Genomic DNA, 20,968 nt, shown 5'->3' with positions numbered 1-20,968 from the left:
TCCATGCTGTTCTAAAGCATCCTAATTACACTGATTCATTGGGAACAGCTTTTTTTTATCAACTCAGCAGGTGAAAAACAGAAGCTCTCTGCTGTTGGTTTGTGGACAGTAGGGGTGGAGCCGAACCCGAATACGGTATTCGGAAAGGCACAAATAGCGTGTTTTTTACGAATACTTATTTCGAACAAATACTTAAAATATTTGTATTCGGGAACAAGTAAAACTTTATATCAAAAAGCTGCTTTTCCTCATGAGACCGCAGTGCATGCCCGCATGAGTGAGTGAGTGAGTGAGTGAGTGACATTCAGGAGTCGGGGTGGGGGGAAAAAGAGGTGACTGACACAGGCTGCTCCACACAGCAACAGAGAAGGCTTGGCTGAGCGAAAAAAGACTTCACTGCATCACTATTTTTGTTGAATAGATTTTTGTACCTTAACTGGGTTCCGGAGGCAGTTTATAACTTTCGGGAAGCGGAGTTTGATCGGGAGATTATTCCATTAGGGGCCGTTTACATGTAGCGTCTTTTGCACGCTCAAGTTCGTTATTTCAAATGTAGACGCGCGGTATGCGTGCTCATAATGGAAGCGACGCGGTCGTTTTTTCCAGACGCGTCCGCGCCGCATCGAGATAAATACATCTCAACTTTTCAGAATGCCCAGAGCCATAGAGAAACTTTCTCTATGGCTCTGAGAATGCCGCGAGCGCACTGCGGGTCATGTGACAAGAACCAATGAATTAGCTTCTTCCTTTCACAAAAAACATTAAAAGCTTAGCCAAGATGGAGGAACAGCCGCTCATAGCTGTTACAGGGATAACAGTTTTTAGTAGCAGAGCTACTGCAAGCGATTTTTAGTTTTGGAAATCCATTTATCCTTTGCTGAAACTTCCGCGTCTTCATGGAGAGCGCAGGTCATGGTTGCTTAGCAACGTGGCGGAAGAGCAAGCTACAGAGCACTTTGGAAAGAAGGAGAAAGCGGCGCGCCTAGTGTTTTCCACGCGTTTTTAGGCGCGACATGTGAACGTCCCCTTATGCAGACAGCAAGATGTAGGCAATAGGCTAGTTAACCTTAGCATAGCTTCCCGTCACTCATTATTTTTACGCCTATTTTGAATTTTACTCGAATACAAATACAAATACTTTGCCCCTCTCAACAAATACAAATACAAATACAGATACAAATACCGGCTGCTTTGCACACCCCTAGTGGACAGTCATGGCTAAGACAAAGCAACCTGCGGCTGCGCATTGTGGCTGCTCACAAGTCAGGAAAGGGCTCTAAAACCATATCTAAATGTTTTGAAGTTCCAGTGGCTACAGTGCAAAGTATTATAAAAAATTCAAGGCGTTCCACACTGTGAAATATCTCAGAGGACGTGGTCGGAAGCCAAAAGTGACACCTGTGCTGGCCAGGAGGATAGTGAGAGAGGTAAAAAATTAATCCAAGGATCACCACCAAGGCCATCCTGATGAATCTAGGCTCTGCTGGTGGCAACATCTCAAGGCAGACAGTCCAATGGACACTGCACACCGCTGGGTACCACTGACACAGACCAAGGAGGACACCACTTCTCCAGATAAGGCACACAAAAGCCTACTTGGCCTTTGCAAATGCTCATCTGGACAAAGAAGACGACTTCTGGTCTTCTGTTTTATGGTCAGATGAAACAAAAATTTAATTGTTTGGCCACAATGATGTAGTCTTCATTTGGTGTAAAAAAGGAGAAGCCTTCAACCCTAAGAACACCATCCCCACTGTCAAACATGGTGGTGCGAACCTAATGTTTTGGGTGTGTTTTTTCAGCCTTTGGACCAGGGAACCTAATCACAGTAAACGGCACAATGAAAAAAAGCTATACATCAAAATTCTCAACAACAACATCAGGCAGTCTGCAGAGAAACTTGGGCCTTGGTCACCAGTGGACATTTCAGCAGGAAAATGACCCAAAACACACAGCAAAAGTGGTGAAGAAATGGTTAGCAGACAAAAACATTAACATTTTGCAGTAGCCCAGCCAGAGTCCTGACTTAAATCCATTGAGAATCTGTGGAGGGAGCTAAAGATCAGGGTGATGACAAGGAGACCATCCAACCTGAAAGAGTTGGAGCTCATCGCTAAAGATGAATGGGCAAAAATACCAGTGAAGACATGGAAAAAGCTGGTCAGCAATTATAGGAAGCGTTTAATTGCTGTAATAGCCAATAAAGGCTTTTCTATTGATTATTGAGAAGGGCATAAATAATTTTGGACATGCCACTTTTTGTTCAAATGTAAGTAAAAGATGAGTAATAATTTTTTCCACAATGATGCCTCTTGTAAATCATCTTATTATCTTTTGGGAGACGTCTCTGTCATTTCTAATAAAAAACAAACTTGCTGGTTGAATAAAAGTAACTTTATGTCAGAATTAGCCAGGGGTATGAATAATTTCAGGCTTGACTGTAAGTCACTGGTAGTTTTTTTTGGCCTGTTTTAGATCCTACTGTGAAGTAGGAAATAAAGAGTTCCTATAACTGAAACCGTTCCTCGTTTCTGCAGTGCAAACACACTGACTGTGGCCAATCATGGTCTAATGATTAGAAAGTCGGACTTGTAAGCCGAAGGTCCGGCAGGGGTTGTAGATGGCTGAGTAGGTGAGTCCCTTGAGCAAGGCACAGAACCCCCAACTGCTCCCTGGGCACTGCAGCATTGGCTCTGGTGTGTGTGTGTGTGTGTGTGTGTGTGCACACTACTGTGTGTGTGCACTTAGATGGGTTAAATGCAGAGCACAAATTCCGAGTATGGGTCACCATACTTGGCCACACATTACGTCCTTCCTTCCTCCTCCTCCAAAAAGAACTTCCGCCAATAGTTCTAGGAACTATGAAAAGGTTCCTAGAAGGTTGTCCTCAAGTTGGAGATTTAGTCAGATTTTAATGCTCTTTCAATCACGTAAAGTGTGCGTTTACATTCCATCTCATTGTCACAAAACCCACGACACACAACAAAATAAAAAGCTCCAATCACGGCGTCCTCCATTCACCAGTTGTAAACATTTGTAAATGCCACAAATAAAGACATTGCTGCCAGCCACTTCAGAGTTTCTGCTACCGGTGCATTTAACCAGGAAAACAGCTTAGAAGGTAGAAATTGGTTCTCTAGGAACCACCAAGCTGGATAGTTCCTAGAACTATGTGGTGTGAAAGCGCCTATTTTCTCGTTCTTGATGATAAGGAGATTTCGTCTTTTAGCCCAACTTTTTGCTCTTTCACTATGCTGGCTAGTTCCTACAAGTGAGTTCCTAAAACCAAGGTTGGCAAATTCGATTCTAGAGAGCCACAATCCTTCAGCTCCAACCCTGAAAAAAAACTTGCCTGCCTATCCACCTTTTTCTTTAATGTGGAAGTAAGCCTATGGGTGAGACCTCCAGTTTATTATCTACTGTAGGGAAATATAAGGAGAAGTATAACAACAAAGATAATACATTAAAATAATATGGTAAGACTCACCAATTTGCAATATCAACTAGCAAAAACAGCCGTTTTGTACAGCTAAAAATAGCTGGAGTCGGAAGAGACCGGAAGCCAGGCCGGATAAGATGGATAGCATTAGTAATCCTGAAGACATTGATTAGCTTGTTCAGATGTGTTTGATTAGGGTTAGAGCTGAACTCTCTAGGACCAAACTTGCCTACCCCTGTTCTAGAGTTCTGCGATGTAAAACCCCTATACACTGGTTGACTCTGTTGGTTTGTTTCAGCTGATGATGACTGTGGGTTTGCTGGCTGTGGTTGTGTACCTCTACACTGTGGTGGCCTTCAACTTCTTTAGGAAGTTCTACAATAAGAGCGAGGATGAGGACGAACCGGATATGAAGTGTGACGACATGATGACGGTTGGTTGCTTTATTATACAACATTATTGTTTGTCTTTTATTCTCCTATTCTCCTTATTGTTCTTCTCTAATAATGTCTTTTCGAAATTTTAAAAACCTGCAATTCTTCCCTAACCAAACACCTGCTGTATTATCCAATAAATCTCTCTCTCTCTTTCTCTTCTCAGTGTTATCTGTTCCACATGTACGTGGGTGTTCGGGCAGGTGGAGGCATAGGAGATGAGATTGAGGACCCAGCAGGGGATGAGTATGAACTCTATCGGGTGGTTTTCGACATCACCTTTTTCTTCTTTGTCATCGTCATCCTGCTGGCCATCATTCAAGGTGCAACTTACTTTACGTAACTTGTTCTAGGAAATCTACCGCATTAAATCTTACATTTATGACTGGCTATGAATTTCATTTTCTGGATTAGATTGGAAAAAACTTCACTGCAATGCATGTCTGTCTGCGCAGGTCTTATCATCGATGCTTTTGGTGAGCTGAGAGACCAGCAAGAGCAAGTCAAAGAAGACATGGAGGTACTGAGATCTTTACTGTTCAATTAAGAAAAATACTTATTAGGTTTTTAAATACTTAAACATGTATCTGATTTTCCGTTTCGCACTGGCAGACCAAATGCTTTATATGTGGTATTGGGAGTGATTACTTTGATACAACTCCACATGGCTTTGAGACGCATACGCTTGAAGAACACAACCTGGCCAATTACATGTGAGCGATTGAGTTTTACTCTACCTTTCTGTTGTTATACAATCTCTCCATCTTCAGACATCTTATACAGTCTCTCTCTCTTCACTAGGTTTTTCTTGATGTACTTAATCAACAAGGATGAAACTGAGCACACTGGGCAGGTAAAACATGTCACAATGTTCATAATTCAGAAACATGAAAAGTGATCTAAATACAGTATAATAGACATGTGTATGTGTGTTTGAAAGGAATCATATGTGTGGAAGATGTACCAGGAGAGATGCTGGGACTTCTTCCCCGCTGGAGACTGCTTCAGAAAACAATATGAAGACCAGCTTGGATAAATGCTTTTCTGCGTTTATTCTGTGTACGTAGCCTTTAACAAAGTTATACAAAATGATACATAGAAATAATGTTATAGACTTGCACAATAACAAATAATTATACTCATATACTCTCAAAATGCATGCTGTTTATTCATAGGAAGTTTTGGGGGTAATTTCTTAAGTATCTGCTCATTTAAAATGTTCATGTGCCTAAGACCTGTTTTAATGATTCTTTAGCGTGTGTCACAATCTTTATTTCATATATATGAAAATGTTAATGTATTTGATGTTCTTGCAGTTTGTTATGCATCCCACTTCAAGATAAGCTCAAGCATCAAAATCTACTGTGAAAAAATAAAAGTAAGGATTTTATCAAAAATATCTAAGTAATCAACAGACACTGTGAAAATGTAATGTTTTTATTTAGAGATTGTAAAAGCATTACATTCTTTAAGTATAAATTTAAGCAAATTCACATTCTAAATCTTTTAAAAGTATGTTAAATGTGGTTCAAAAATGTGATATTTTATCAGAGTACTACAGATGAGCAACACGCTAAAAGTGCAAAAATAAGTCCTGATGAAAAAACATACTAGACAATAAATCAAAATATATACGCTACCAACGTTGTTAAATCTTAAGATTTCAGAGGCCTTTTTAGGTCCTTTTACGATATGGCATGATAGATACGATACATTTAAAACAAATATATTTGTAACAAGTAAAGTTTTAAAGAAACTTATCTAGTTGAAGTGAAATATATATGCAAGCACATTAAGAATTGCCAGCAGCATGAATCACAAATAGCACTCAGCTAAATAATCAGATAATACATAGGCCACTAGGTGATGGGATTTTCCCACCAGTATACAAATTAGTTTCTAGAATTTACTTTGTACTAAAAATATGTGTTATCACTGACACATCTTACACTTCGATACAACGGTCACTGTTGCAAAAACACTAAGCTATTAGAAGCTTTCCTACAGAAATCTACTAAATTACTGTGGAAAACAGCAAACAAAAAACTGTGAGGATAATAATTTTGACATAACACAACAGGCGCAAGCAATCTGGAAAAAAACGACCACTATGCTGCTATTCCACCTGACCTAATACAACAAAAAAACTCCAAAGTACATAAAACACAAAAAAAATCAGTTATAAACACTACATTACCCTGCTTGTTCTGATTTCTTTATTTTTTAAAAAGTGCAAAAAGGTATTTTCAAAAAGCCAATACTGGATTTGACTGGGATTTATCACTATATAACACATGCAAAACCCCTTTTTCACATGTAAATGTTTTTAAGATTCTAATTTCAAAGACAGTCATTTCTAAACTCTCAACTTTAATTCCCTCAGATGTAGACTAAGATTTAGACTGGATTATCCACTTCCGACAGATCTTGGGTTTGTGTGGTTTCGGCAGATCCAGGTATGGTGGAAGCTGATGAGTAGCTATGCATGCACTGGTAGTCAGACGACAGGTCTGTCGGGTTGGAGAGGATGCTTTCGGTGTCTGTGCTGGACTCGGACACCATCCTGTACTCACGTACTGGGCAGGCACGCTCTGTGAAATTGGGTTTGAAGCCGTTCTCCAGATCTTTAGGCATGGACAGCCATTTCTGTGTGACAGTAAAACATTGCATCTCACATTCCAATTTTACCACTATGGATTAAATTACAAATGAAAAGATGGTACATGATTGAAAATAGATTGAAACTGTTACTTACCTCAACATTGCCGTCATAATTGTCAAACAGGGCTGCCAGGTAATTGCTTACATTTCGTCCCGCATTTGGTACCACTGGTATTAAAATGATTCTTAACCTAAGGAAAGTTAAATATTGAATTAGCATAAAACACTATTCTATTAAATGATAATTTTAATGTGGAAAATTAAAATATAATGTTTAAAGGACAAAAAAATGGATTCAAACCTCTCGCTATGGACAAGCAAGCAGGAGAGAATGACGAGAATTACTGTGGCTCCCGCTGTACACAACAGCAGTGTCATCACAGAGATGTTAGCCAGACCATCTGGGGAAAAGAGTTGCCATTAAACCCACTGCTGTAGTTTTCAGAATAGTCTTGTATTGAGCCTAAATCTTTGCAAACATGTTAGAATATGTATATGCTTTACTACAGTACAAAAGTTACTTGTTGTTCTTTCAACTGACAGGAAAGAATGGTACCACGCTATCATTTTAAAATGTTCGCGCCTGTTCTTTCGTTAAAAATAAAGTGGATATTATATTATTTAATTCTGTCAGTGAAGTAAGTGTATGGTATGGAAGCCCGTTTCTGCCACTGAATTTAAAAAATAAAAAGATAATTGCGACTTTTTCTCTCACAATTCTGAGGTTTTTTTACGCAATTTTTTACGCTTACATCTGGCAATTCTGACTTTACATCTTCACAATTCTGAGAAATAATGTCGCAATTCTGAGAAACTGTGAGTCAGAATTGTGAGATATGAAGGCGCAGTTCTAAGAAATAAAGTCACAATTAAGAAATTAATATTGTGATATAAACTCGCAATTGCGAAACAAACTCACATTTCTGAGAAATAAATGTGCAATTCCGAGAAATTAAGTCAGAATTGAATGATATAAACTCGAGTTATGAAGTCAGAATTGCGAGAAATAAAGTTATTTCTCGCAATTCTGAGAAATAAAGTCGCAGTTCTGAGAAACTGTTATAAATTCAGAACTGTGAGATATAAAGGCACAATTCTCAGAAATAAAGTCACAATTCTGAGAAATTAAGTCGGAATTGAGTAATATAAACTTACAATTGCGAGTTATAAAGTCAGACTTGCGAAACAAAGTCACAATTCTGAGAAATACATTTAAATTAAGTCAGAATTGAGTGATGTAAACTCGAGTTATGAAGTCAGAATTGCAAGAAATAAAGTTATTTCTCGCAATTCTAAGAAATAAATTTGCAGTTCTGAGAAATTAAGTTAGAAATGCGAGATATAAACTCGCTATTTTTTCCACAGAATTGCATAAACTCGCAATTGTGAGTTATTAAGTCAGAGTTGTGAGAGGTAAACTTGCGATTTTGAGAACACGGTATTTTCCCCCTAAAATTACGAGTTTATAACTCTTGATTGTGAGTTTATATGTCACAATTCTGGGAAAAAAGTAAGAATTGCGAGATAAAAAGTCGCAATAATTTTATTTTTCTTTGCGGAAACGGGCTTCCATAAGTAATAGTATGAGGCTTCACCTTCACTAAAATCTTATTAGACCTAAATGGCATGTATATTAATCATCAAATGTGAAACTGGTTGTGGACAGATTTTATATGACAAATTCCTCACTTTCAACATGTAAATCTATGGAAAAAAAACTACCAGTCAACTGAAGCATCAGGGAAAAGGGGAAAACATGAAAATACGTTCTGCAGAGAGAACTGCTCTGATTGGCTGTTCTGATAAGGCGTCACGTACACCCTTTTTTTGCGTTCGATGTAGATAATGTGCTTGCAGCTGTGACTGTTTGTCTGACTCTGCAGCTTTTTGTCTTTTTATAAATTGTAAATTGTAGCATACTATGCAGATAAAGCACTTAGAGACTTGTAATACAGTTAAGATAAGTTACCTGAGGTATCGTTGGTCTTCGAAGTTCCCCAGTAGAGAGGCTCACTCCAGTCGCTCCAAAATATGGACTGTCCGCAAGATGAGTGTATTCGCGCCTTGACCTGGAACTCGTACTGTTTTTTTGAGGGAAAAGGCAAACTGAAGAAGGTCCTTTGGCCTGGAGGGATGGTCTAGAGAAGAGAGATGTTAGTGTGCCGCGTTTTGTTGTCAGACGACCACAAGGTAAGATGCCTAACAATGATAATTTGTACAACAGTTAACAGTCGTTAAGGTCGTCGAAATTGATTAGTCGTCAAGCACTGAGACTTTCTTCTTTATCCCAGTAAATCACTTTACAATTTAATAAACAGTTTCAACAAGATATAACATATGGCATAGTAACCTTTTCTTTTTTTAAAAACTGCGAATGTCTATATTATTATTTCCACTGAATGTATCACTCCGCATGTTACGCCACTAAGCCAATAGGCGGCGACAAGTGACTATCTTTTCAACAACGACTACAGGATTAGTTCATTTCCAAAATTTGTGGTTAGTATATGAATTGAATTTGTTTTTTATAGAATGACCAATCGTTTCGCTAGATAAGACCCTTATTATTAGTTGAAGCTGCATTGAAACTGTAATTTTAATCTTAAATCCGTTGAGCACTGCTGAAGTCCACTATATGAAAAAAAAAATCCTGGAATGTTTTCCTCAAAAACCTTCATTTCTTTTCGACAGAAGAAAGAAAGACATGAACATCTTGGATGACATGAAGGTGAGTAAATTATAGGGAAATCTTTACTCTGGAGGTGAACTAGTAATACAGGAAGGAAACAAGTGACATTTTCTTATGAGTGAGTCTGGCAATAATAGCTTTGGAACTATGTCAAAGACGAAAATGGCTTTTCAAGCATCAAAACAATAAAAATGTAATAACATTTTTGTACATTTACGAAATTTACTAAATTGATTTTATGTCTGTAGAAAGCACATCAAATGCAAGTAAAGTGTCTACTTTTAAGGTCTACTTTTTTAAAGTCTACTTTTCAAATAAGTTTTTAAAGAATAAAATGTCAAAATTTGGTTGAAATAATGTCACATTGTCATTTAGTGTAACACAATATTTATGTAAAAATTCAACATTGCTTATTCTGACTTGTACATATTAAAAAATATATAAAAGAATAAGGGAGGATATTTAATTTGTGTTTTATATGAGTAAAAAAGTCTTACTGACAAATGGGGAAAACCTAGGATAGTTGCAAATTACAAAAATAAAACTAATTAGTATTTGGGGTGAAATATGTCATACATTGATTTTTGTTGTAAATATGCCTGACAAGATTGTTACACTGAATGACATTTTAGTGGGTTTCTTCTGTAAATTAGAGAAAAATGTATGATATTTATTTTTTGCTTAACTTAAAAAAAAAAAAAAAAAAAAAGGAAAAACAACAATTTAAAGCAGTATTATTACCCTTACCCCTGGTTTCACAGACAAGGCTTAAGCCTAGTCCCAGACTAAAATGTAAGTCTGAGCTGTTTTAACTAAAAGAAACTTGCACCGACTGATCATAAAATATATCAGTGCCTTTGTTTTGTTTCAAGATGCACACCAGTGATGTTTTTTTAAGGCATGTTTATAAAAATGACTTAAATGTCCTAATCCTGGTTTAGTCTAAGCCCTGTCTGTGAAACCGGGCCTTATTGTTTTTATGCTTAAACCCCTTTTCGTCTTTAAACCACATAAGAATGTCCCGTTTAATTTTATTAACAAAAAAAAAAAAAAGGACTATCACACATTTTTACCATGATTTACAGAAATATGATATGCTTTCTATGTATATAAATCCAGTTTTGTACATTTATTTTGATGTGGACACCGCCAAAAAGCTTTGGATTTTAGTATCAGCACATTTCTTATAATAATTCAACAATCCGTTAGATGCCATACGAAATTCTATACAATGTTCATATGTTTCAAATGTGGCCATAACACAAATTTCATACCTTCCAGTCGTTGTCTGTCCTGTAACGAACTTGGCTCTCAATGCAGTTGTCGTTCCTTGTAACGTTCCAGTACAGCCACAGTTCCGCATCTTTTATCTCCACAACGGACAGGTTGTACGGAGGGTAAAGCTTCACTGATTAGCAACACAGTATATAAAGTATCAATCTTTCAACCAGTAATAATTGTCAAGTCATAATAAATATGAATAATTTATAATACCATGTGCTCTCAGATCATGTTTCTGCTCTGTCACCAAACTGCCATTGGCATTGTACAGAAATGTTTGTAAAGTATAAAACCGTTGTACTTTTTCGTAGAGTAACTTGCAGCCCACGTTAACACCGTTAACCCTGAGATATTTATGACAGTCCAGAAGTTCCTTATGTGTAAACCTATGAAATAAATACATGCTGAAGTCAGTTCTGACATTTTCATCCCAAAATGCAGTTTTTCTGTATTTGGTTCAATATACGCACATGCTCTTGAAACTGTAATTGTGCTTATCCTCACTCCATGTGCAATTAACATAGTCCAGATTGATGATAAGGCAGCTAATTTCTGAGTACAGAAAAGAGAGACAATATAGTTAACATTGAAATGCAGCTTGTAATGCATGTAGTTTGTCAGTAGAGGATGCTCAGCCTGAGAGGACTAGAAGGAAACATACATACAGGAAATGTGCACATTTTCAGTCAAAATCATAATTTATATAGTCTTACTAATTAAACTTAAGTCATAGTCTTACATAAGATTTTGTAGAATGTTTCGATTTAGTCATTATAAGGGAAAACAACAGAAAGCGTTGTGAGGGAAGCTCAAAGTCGTCTTTAGTTGCTTGTGCGCATCATGGCCTCATAGCAGCCATTTTGGAAAGCAAGCGTCTGAACATTGTCAACTCTTCAGCGACAGGTTGCTGAAAAATGTCACAATTTCTTGAGGAGTATGGATTTCAAATGATGAAATAATTACCACCGCCAGACATTTTAGACACTATGTATGTTAACATATTAGATTTTAACATCTTAACTGTTGTAGAACCACATACTTCCGTAGTTTAAAAGAGCATATAAACCCACAAAAAGGGAAGAATTGAAAAAAGCCAACAAACCCTACCCTGTTTTGTTTAACAGTTACTTCAATTACTTCTGTAAACCATAAGCTTTTTAATACTAGGTACTGTGATGTGTTTTGTAAAGGCAATGTAATGTAAAAGCAAAATAATAAAGTAAAAACTACATTTCAATTCAAAATAGTTTAGCTGTAGAATACTCACGTGGCTGGGACGATGCTGCAAATGCAGACGAAGGAGTGTTCCCAAGGAAAAGGGCGACTAAAAGTAACATCATCTTGGACAGGGTCACATAACGCACTTGTTGTTTTAGGTCTGTTTCTGTCTTCCCTGTTCTAACCTAAATGTATCGGCTGTGTGTGAGCTGACGTATGTGAGATTTCCTGTTCAAGAGAAGCCACATTTGCTGATTGCATGTTATGAAAAGAACTGAATGTTAAATTTGTGCATGAAAGAAAGTAGGCATTCAAAATGTTAGAACATTTTATTTAGCTTTTACATAAAAACACATCTTTTGTTATCAAAATCCTAAAATAAGCTATACTATTATGTTAAAGGAGTAAACGTATATTCTGGCTTTTACTTAGACATTACATAGCAATCAAGTACAGCAAAATAACTGATTCACATCAGAAATCATTGTAAACAATCTTTTATCTTAAAACTAGTAAGCTATCATAAAGTTAAGACATTAATAAAGACATTTTCAATGCTTTTTTTTTTAAATATGGGCCATCTACAGAACTGGTTCAAAGTCAGTGTTAGAAATGTCCTATAGTATCCAAGGTACACATTTAATTCTCATATTGTATTTTCAGAAAGTTTTGGAATATTTGCCCTCTCCCCAAATTTGTCACTACATAAACACATTAATGTATAATTTAATAAAAAGGGTTATATTGGCCTATTAAGATTTTGCTTTCATCTTCCATGTATTTTGTCTATTTTATTAAAAAGTTTTCAGTGGTAAATCAATAACAATTCCAATTATAACAATATTTCAAATGTGATTTATGAGATTTGTTGTATTTTGAATCTAATTTTTCTTAGTAAAACAAAAAGATGATCATACTGATTTCAAACTTTAGGATTTATTAGTTTGAATATACATTGAACCAAACACTATCATAACAACTAATAATTCAATATAGTTATTACATATACAGTTATTACTTATTTAGACATCTGGAGGCTGAGTATGCAGCAGATTTTCTGCAAAATCAAACCTTTAATGCTCATCATGGCAAGCCTCCCACACAAAAATGCGGACTTTAAAATGACACCCAATGCAAAGGTTGCATTAACGAAACATTTTCCATCATATGCTAATTTAAAACACTGACAGATGATTCAAAGTGTTTTCTGTCATTTTGGTCTACTGCATTACCTTAAATGGTAAATTGTGCTAATAGACTAAAAGTCATTGCGATATCAATCTTGAGTCAACAAGATTGTTGGATAAAAACAGAACACGACAGAAATTACACTTGAGCGATATTAAATTGCTGAACAATGATATTGAGCCTTTCATAAAACAATTTTTGACTATCAACTACCATATCACAATGTCAAATGCATTAGAATTTAAATGACAAAAGAGAGCTCTAAAGGCAGTGTAGTGTTACTGAAGGAGAGGCTGGACGCTTCCTGCGCCAGTTGCAGAAGCGATGGCAAAAAATCTGAATATTCTCCATTATCGTAGTGCTCTTGCTCCAGGTCTGCATTTTGTTGCAGGCTCTGCTGCTGTGTAACTGCACAAACACAATATAGTAAACAAACATGTATACAAACCAGAAGTGCAAGTTCTGAATTCATGTGGTTTGTGCAGGTGATTTATGTGTGGGTTTGGGACGCTGTGTGGAAGGAAAGCGTGGGCGTATATGTGTGTACCTGTGTCGTTGTAAGGTAGCGCGTCGGCTTCATTCTGGCATCTCTGTTTGCTGTCTGGTTTTGTGTCGTAGTCTTCACCAGCAGAGATGTGGCAGCCAGGACTAAAGATCTACCATGAAAGCAAACACGTCAGATTATACATAAACTTGATAACTATTATTGAAGCAGTAATCGTTATATTTTGTAAAGATGTTTAAGTCAGACCTTGCTGAAACTGTCCAGTTCTGGTGAGGGTGGAGAACATGAGCAGATCGCGGCTAAACTGGAGTCAATAAGCGCCAGTGGATCAGACACATCATTTCTGTTCTCGAGAAAAAAGAGAGCGGAGTAAAATATTAGGACTGAACATTTCATCAAAATGGCTTAGTGTGATTTATCAAATGGCAAAGGCTGCAATATATTTGAAATACAGTGAGAAAATATTTATTCCCCTGCTCATTTTGTACATTTGCCCACTGACAAAAAACTTTTTAGTTTAGGTTTATTAGGTTTATTTGAACAGCGAGAGACAGACTAACAACCGTTAGTCAATGAAAAGATTCTTGGTTGACCAACATTTGATTAGTCACAAAAAATTAAATTCCACAGGAAGTGGTGAAGCTGAATGGCGTGCTTACTGTGTGACAGATGGAGGCGCTGGTGCAGTCACTTGCTCTTAAAATACTCCTATCATTTTTGGTCAAACAGATAAAAGTAATATATCTATAAAGAGAAAAATGTCTACTTTGAAATAACCAAATATTCTCAGATTATGTAATCCGTATGAAACATGCACACAGACGCATTCACTACTGCGGATTTGACTAGTCTGTGTCGCCAGCTTTATCTCTTAACCCGAAACCAAAAAACCACTAGTTTATCAACAAATTAGTTAAAATGTTAATGCCGTCTCCTTGCTGTTTTTTCCTGACACATTCATAATTATATCTGCCAGTGCGCTTAAGCACTTATTAGTCAAAAAAATGCTCATTATTATGGTTTATATGTGACCCTGGACCACAAAACCAGTCTTAAGTCGCTGGGGTATATTTGTAGCAATAGCCAAAAATACATGGTATGGGTCAAAATGATAGATTTTTCTTTTATGCCAAAAATTATTAGGAAATTAAGTAAAGATCATGTTCCATGAAGATTTTTTGTAAAATTCCTACTATAAATATATCAAAATGTAATTTTTGATTAGTAATATGCATTAAGAACTTAATCTGGAGAACTTTAAAGGTGATTTTCTCAGTATTTTGATTTTTTTGCACCCTCAGATTCCAGATTTTCAAATAGATGTATCTCAGCCAAATATTGTCCTATCCCAACAAACCATATATCAATAGAAAGCTTATTTATTGAGCTTTCATATGATGTATACAACTCAGTTTTGTAAAATTTAACCTTACGACTGGTTTTGTGGTCCAGGGTCACATATGGTTTATTAATAAACGTGCAACCAAAAGTCAACTAATGCTTAAAATGAACGACTACTAGCTGACCACAACAATCTTTAGTCCAGGGCAGCCCTAAATTTCAGGTTCTCGGAGACAATAAGGTTCTTGAGGAAAACATTCCAGGATTTTTCTTCATATAGTGGACTTCGAAGTGAATCAGTGGGTTAAAGCGGAGGTCTTCAACCCTGCTTCTGGGGACCCACTCTCCTGCAAAGTTTATTATAAACCAGAATACACAGACAAAGAACTAAACGTGCATGAGACTTTCAACATGATTACACAATGTATTAAGTTGTAGAGCTAGTCCAAGATGAGCATTTGTGGTTAAAAAATATATACATATAATTTTTTTTTTTTTTTAGAAAATGACCAATCGTTTCACTAGATAAAACCCCTGGGATTGTGTAGAGCCCTTTGAAGCTGCATTGAAACTGCAATTTGGACCTTCAACCTGTTGATCCCCATTGAAGTCCACTATACGGAGATAAATCCTGGAATGTTTTCCTCAAAACATTTCCGCAAAAAATGTATTTTCAACTGAAGAAAGAAAGACATGAACATCTTGGATGAGATTAGGGTTCATAAATTATCAGGAACACATGATCAGTTTGTTACCGAACCTTTCAGGTATCTCCTCAGACTCCTGGGCAGCTGGGTCATCCAGCAAAGTCAACGCAAGCTCCATGGAGGGCAGAGTCGGGGAGGCGGGAGCTAAAAAAGTGGTGTGAGTTGCGGGAAGGCTTTCGGTCACTGACTCTCTGAAAAACCAAAAATACAAATGAAAACGGAAAACAGACAGTGAAACCCTGAAAAGCTCTTTCAGTTCCTGTTTTATTTGACCCAGTACAGACATATGTTTAAAAAAACCTCAGAAGATTCTAATTATACAAAACGTGTCCCATAGAGGATAAAGACTACAGGTCCACTGATGTGTTTACCTGCTAGGCTCTGGTGTGGGATCCAGCAGATGGGTGATATCAGAAATGATCATGCCATTCGAGTACACATCAGCTGGTGACACATCCAGCTGCTCGGAAAACCACAGTAATGTCACTTACTTTCAACATGACAGAAATCAAACTGCTTTTAAAACTAAACAGCATCGTGTTAGATTAAATGAGTCAAGAATTCAAACTTAGAACAAAACAAAGATTTCAGCAGGCACCTCTTGCAATGAAGGGACCTCCTGGGGAGGGGAAGTGGTAAGGGTGGGATTCACACTGAAGGAGCGGGCATATTTTGGTGCAGACTGAAACTCCCCGGTATTGTCGATCATGGGGCTTTTAGGGTGGAGAAAGAAAATGTGATGTGAGAAGAGATAACTGAAAGTGCAAATACTTTGGTTTCCCACTGACTATGAGAACATTTGTGTGTTTTCGGTGAATAAACTTACAGTCTTCTTTTACAACCTTTTATCCCGTTTGACTGGACGATGTTGATGATGAACTTTATAATCTAAAAAGGAGTGAAATGGGATAGGAGAGTTTTGTTGTATTGTTGACTATTATTTGTGTAGTTTGCAAATGCATTTTTACTTACCTTGCTTAGGATTTTGTGTTGCTGCTGATAGTTCTGTCTTAATGAGTCTAGTTCTCTCCACAAGCTCTGATTATCCCTTCAGAAAAGAATAAATGGTTGAAAGAGTTAATCGTGGCAGAGAATTGAGTGTTTAAATGCTATTAGCATCGATCTATAGTACCATTGTGTTAGTATGTATGGATTTTTTTAGAAAGAAAGAAATACTTTGAGCAAGGATGCATTAAATTGATCAAAAGTGACAATAAGGACATATAAATGTTCTTTAAGTACATTTTTTTTAGTTTTTTAGTAAAAAAAATTTGAGCAGCAAATCATAATGTGTCACTGAATACTGGAGGAATAAATTACATTTTGAAATATTTTAAAATAGAAAACTTTTTTTTATTGTAAAAATATTTTTAAATATTACTGTATTTTCTGAATTTTTCATCAAATATACACTGCCATTCAAAAGTTTGGAATCAGTACGATTTTAATGTTTTTTTTTAAATAGTTTTTTGCTGCTCATCAAGGCTGTGTTTATTTGAATAAAAATATAGAAAACTCTTAATATTCTGACATTTTATTGCAATATAAAATAGTGGCTTTCTATTTTAATATACTTTAAAATGTAATTTATTCCTGTGATGCAAAGCTGAATTTTCCTCATTCCATCATTACTCCAGTCTTCAGTGTCACATGATCCTCCAGAAATGATTCTAATATGCTGATGTATTATTAATGTTGGAAACTGTTGTGCTACTTAATTGACCTGTGATACTTTTTCAGGACTTTGATGAATAAAACATTAAGAAGAACTGCATTTATTTAAAATAGAAATCTTTTGTAACAATATAAACTACCGTTCAAAGGTTGGGGTCAGTGTTTCTTTCTGTCTTTGAAAGAAATACTTTTATTGAGCAAGGATGTGTTAAATTGATACAAACTGATAGTAAAGACTTTCTATTTTGAATAAATGCTGTTCTTTTTAACTTTTTATTATCAAAAAATAAAAATACTGAAAAAAGTATCACTGGTTCCAAAAAATATAAAGCAGCTGTTTCTAACACTGAAAATAAATCAGCATATTAAAATGATTTCTGAAGGATCATGTGATTGGAGTAATGATGCTGAAAATTCAGCTTTGCTTCACAGACGTAAATGATATTTTAAAGTATATTAAAATAGAAACTGTATTTTAAATTGCAATAAAATTTCAAAATATTACCTTTTTCCTGTATTTTTGATCAAATAAATGGAACATTGGTGAGCATAAGAGATTTAAGAAATAGCTTACTGATCCCAAACTTTTAAAACAGCAGTGTATACAGCCTTGATGAACATATGTAATATTTAAAAAAATCTTTCTTAATGTTTTTCAATGGTATTTAAAGTGACATTTGTGTAAAACATAGGAAATATATGGAAATAAGCACTAACTCACTTCAGTTCCACTGATGTCCATGTTTAAGTGTATAAACAAGGCTTAAGTGTAAGGCTTAAGCTTTACACTCACCTGCACAAAGCCGTGAGTTTGAGGTCTGAGGAGTCTTGCCAGTCTCTGACATGACTAACCTGAATGAGTACCTGAGACATCTGCCCACCCTCTTCAACTCCACGGCTAACTGAAACCTAGTCATGAAATCACATATACCACACAGATATTTAACACATGAGAGATGCGACGGTTAGCAACTGTGTGTGAGTGCTTTGCAGATATCAATGCTGTTTAAGTGCTACAACAAGCACTGCATGATAACGTTTATCCACTTCACCTTCCTGCGGATGAGGCCCAACAGATGAGGTTGAGCTCTCCGGAAGTTCTCGTGCTGAAACTCGACACAATTCACCTGGCCGTCAGCTTTAGGCAAGCCTGCATCCATATGTACCACTTTGTGAAAGCCATCTGTAGGGGGAGATCAGACACTGAGAATTTGAAAATGATGCTGTATGTCTTTATGCTGCGTTTTATCATTGGGTGAGCACATACACATATTGAGCTGGCGCACAAAGCTGGTCATGTTGCTATGTTTGAAGTAAAGAGGCAGGACTTCCTTGCTGAACCGCTGCTCGTCCTGGACAAGAAAACTGCAGCCATCCTAATAGACAGGAAACAGGAAGATGTGGTTTGACTTACATCACCTAATATATGTCAAGCTGTTTCTAAAGAAAAGCCCATTCTGGTCTGGCAGGAAACGGTATTTTCTACTTATGAAATGAGCACTTGCACATCAGGTTTCTAGAATGAGCAGAATTTGCTTCCTGAGTTTACTACTTTTACAGTTAATGCATAATTAATGTTTCATTTTTATAAATCAGTCCATAAAAACAATAATATACACTGCCGTTCAAAAGTTTGGGACTAGTACGATTTTTAATATTTTTAAAGAAGTCTTTTCTGCTCATCAAAGCTGTGTTTATTTGATAAAAAAATACAGAAGAAAACCTGTAATATTATGAAATATTATTGCAATTTAAAAGTTTTCTATAGTAATATACTTTAAATTATAATTTATTTCTGTGGAGCAAAGCTGAATTTTCAGCTTCATTACTCCAGTCTTCAGTGTCACATGATCCTTCAGAAATCATTTTAAAACTTTGAATTTTAGTGTATATTATTGCAAAATATTTATATTGTAAGTGCTGTTCTTTTTAACGTTTTACTCGTCAAAGAATCCTGAATAAAATATCACAGGTTCCAAAAAAATATTAAGCAGCACAACTGTTTTCAATATTAATAATAAATCAGCATATTAGAATGATTTCGGAAGGATAATGTGACACATAAGGGTGGAGTATTGATGCTGAAAATTCACAGTAATAATTCTAATTCTAAGTATATTAAAATAGAAAAACACTATTTTTTTTTAGCTTGAATTACTTTATTTTTTTTATGTTATTCAAAATATTACATTAATATATTTATTGTAAATATTAATAATTGGTGGTTATATATAATATTTACCACTAGGAGGAGTCTTGTTAATAAAACAACTTCAAGGCAAATAAAATGTAAATACATTTACATGAATATAAATAATGCAAAAAGGTTGATATTCAGACATTCATTCAATAGAAATAAAATAAAATAAACAATGTATAGCTTTCTATTCACTACTTTGCATTATTCAAACTGAACACGTATGGACAATGGCATAAGCAACTTAAAGGAAATAAGGATGCGATTTAACTTGACTAGAATTACTTGGGTCTATTCTTTTTTTTTTTTTTTTTCTGAATGTTTATCACAAACATTCTATTTTCGGACCGGAAACGCAACGTTCTGTTCCACCTCATTCTGTCACATGGCCAAGAGGACCTGGCGCGTACGTTCAGAACGCGCTGGAGCAAACTCGATACTTGCAGATAACTTTAGGTGGTACGTTCTTAAAATATACTGAACAGCCATTGGACGGACAGTGGACCAATAGCGAGCTCCCTTCACGTGTATCCGCGTAATACACGTGCATCTGTTTTCTAAAATGGGTCAGACATCGCATTAAAAATTACACTAAGTATTACAAACATGGCATATGAGAATAAACATCTTCTGAGCATATAAAATGAGTAATGTTTAACGAGTTACAAAAAAATATATAAGTTTGTTGTGGAGTTTATGCTGAAGAGTTAATATTAATGGCTTATGTTTTGTACTCAGGACACGTAATACATGTAATATAAGAAAGAAAATAACTACTATATAATAATAATTATGTATTAATTTTATGCATTTTACATAAAATACTCACTTGGCTCCAGGAGATCAGGTCATTTGTTGACGCAGCCTCTACAAGTGTCCAAAGTTTGCTGATAAAAGCTGGGACGCAATGGCTTTGTTTCATCTCTCCTGTTTAAAAAACAGAGGCGAAGAAACCTTGACTTTCGCGAAGATATGAGCTCGTCACACTGCTCTAGATTAACCCGCTGTAAGGAGGTAAATAAAGTCCCAGGCTGACCTACACGTGAATTTTCTTGCTGCGACACCCCCCCTTATCCCTCTATCCACCAATCCTGAACACGGCTCATAAGCGTGTTATGAGTATGTTATGTATCTTCCTCTGTTTTACATAGTCACTCGCCTATCAAATAAATTAACTTTTGCTATATAAAGATAGACTCTGATCATTTTCCGTGTAAAATACGTGACGCTGGACCACAAAACCAGTCTTAAGTAGAACGGGTATATTTTACAGTATGTGTCAAAATGATCGATATTTTCTTTTATGCCAGTAATCATTAGGATAAGTTTTATGTTCCATGAAGATATTTCCTATAGTACATATATATAAACTTAATACCTGATTAGCATATGCATTGCTAAGAACTTTATTTGGACAACTTTAGAGGCGATTTTCTCAATATTTTGATTTGTTTGCACCTTCAGATTCCTGAAAATAGTTATTGTATCTCGTATAAATCTCAATTTCGACAAATGGACCCTTATGACTGGTTCTGTGGTCTAGGGTCACATAATTGTACTGTGTGGACTATAGAATGCATTATTTAAATGAGAAAATACTGACTTTTTGTTTTGATGAAACCGCAAAATAAACA

At 36.0% G+C, this 20,968-nt stretch overlaps 3 protein-coding genes across 3 annotated transcripts in view; 1 reads left to right on the top strand and 2 right to left on the bottom strand.

Annotated features, from left to right (window-relative positions):
- The window catches only part of ryr1a (ryanodine receptor 1a (skeletal)), an 89,341-nt gene extending 84,166 nt beyond the window's left edge, over positions 1 to 5,175 (top strand). Inside the window, exons 102-107 of the mRNA XM_073829488.1 lie at positions 3,738 to 3,872; positions 4,040 to 4,196; positions 4,329 to 4,393; positions 4,486 to 4,586; positions 4,675 to 4,726; positions 4,814 to 5,175. Of these exons, the coding sequence (XP_073685589.1) occupies positions 3,738 to 3,872; positions 4,040 to 4,196; positions 4,329 to 4,393; positions 4,486 to 4,586; positions 4,675 to 4,726; positions 4,814 to 4,909 (606 nt within the window). The 3' untranslated portion in view covers positions 4,910 to 5,175. The remainder of the gene's footprint in view (positions 1 to 3,737; positions 3,873 to 4,039; positions 4,197 to 4,328; positions 4,394 to 4,485; positions 4,587 to 4,674; positions 4,727 to 4,813) is intronic.
- A 114-nt stretch (positions 5,176 to 5,289) lies between these two features.
- Positions 5,290 to 11,892, bottom strand: il2rga (interleukin 2 receptor, gamma a). The gene is made up of 8 exons (XM_073829487.1): positions 11,772 to 11,892; positions 10,975 to 11,056; positions 10,718 to 10,890; positions 10,498 to 10,631; positions 8,504 to 8,672; positions 6,836 to 6,935; positions 6,629 to 6,725; positions 5,290 to 6,519 (listed from the first exon to the last, which is right to left on the bottom strand). Exons 1-8 carry the CDS (start codon positions 11,842 to 11,844, stop codon positions 6,271 to 6,273), a joined length of 1,077 nt encoding a protein of 358 aa, XP_073685588.1. The 5' UTR covers positions 11,845 to 11,892; the 3' UTR covers positions 5,290 to 6,270.
- A 144-nt stretch (positions 11,893 to 12,036) lies between these two features.
- Positions 12,037 to 20,379, bottom strand: LOC141299493 (heat shock factor protein). The gene is made up of 12 exons (XM_073829849.1): positions 20,164 to 20,379; positions 18,405 to 18,513; positions 18,190 to 18,320; positions 17,931 to 18,046; positions 16,436 to 16,511; positions 16,290 to 16,351; positions 16,062 to 16,176; positions 15,835 to 15,923; positions 15,517 to 15,654; positions 13,662 to 13,758; positions 13,458 to 13,566; positions 12,037 to 13,318 (listed from the first exon to the last, which is right to left on the bottom strand). Exons 1-12 carry the CDS (start codon positions 20,254 to 20,256, stop codon positions 13,152 to 13,154), a joined length of 1,302 nt encoding a protein of 433 aa, XP_073685950.1. The 5' UTR covers positions 20,257 to 20,379; the 3' UTR covers positions 12,037 to 13,151.
- Positions 20,380 to 20,968: the final 589 nt, after the last annotated feature.

This window comes from Garra rufa, chromosome 23 (assembly GCF_049309525.1).
Source record: "Garra rufa chromosome 23, GarRuf1.0, whole genome shotgun sequence".
Taxonomy (NCBI): domain Eukaryota; kingdom Metazoa; phylum Chordata; class Actinopteri; order Cypriniformes; family Cyprinidae; genus Garra; species Garra rufa.
This window is presented reverse-complemented; position numbering and strand designations above follow the sequence as displayed.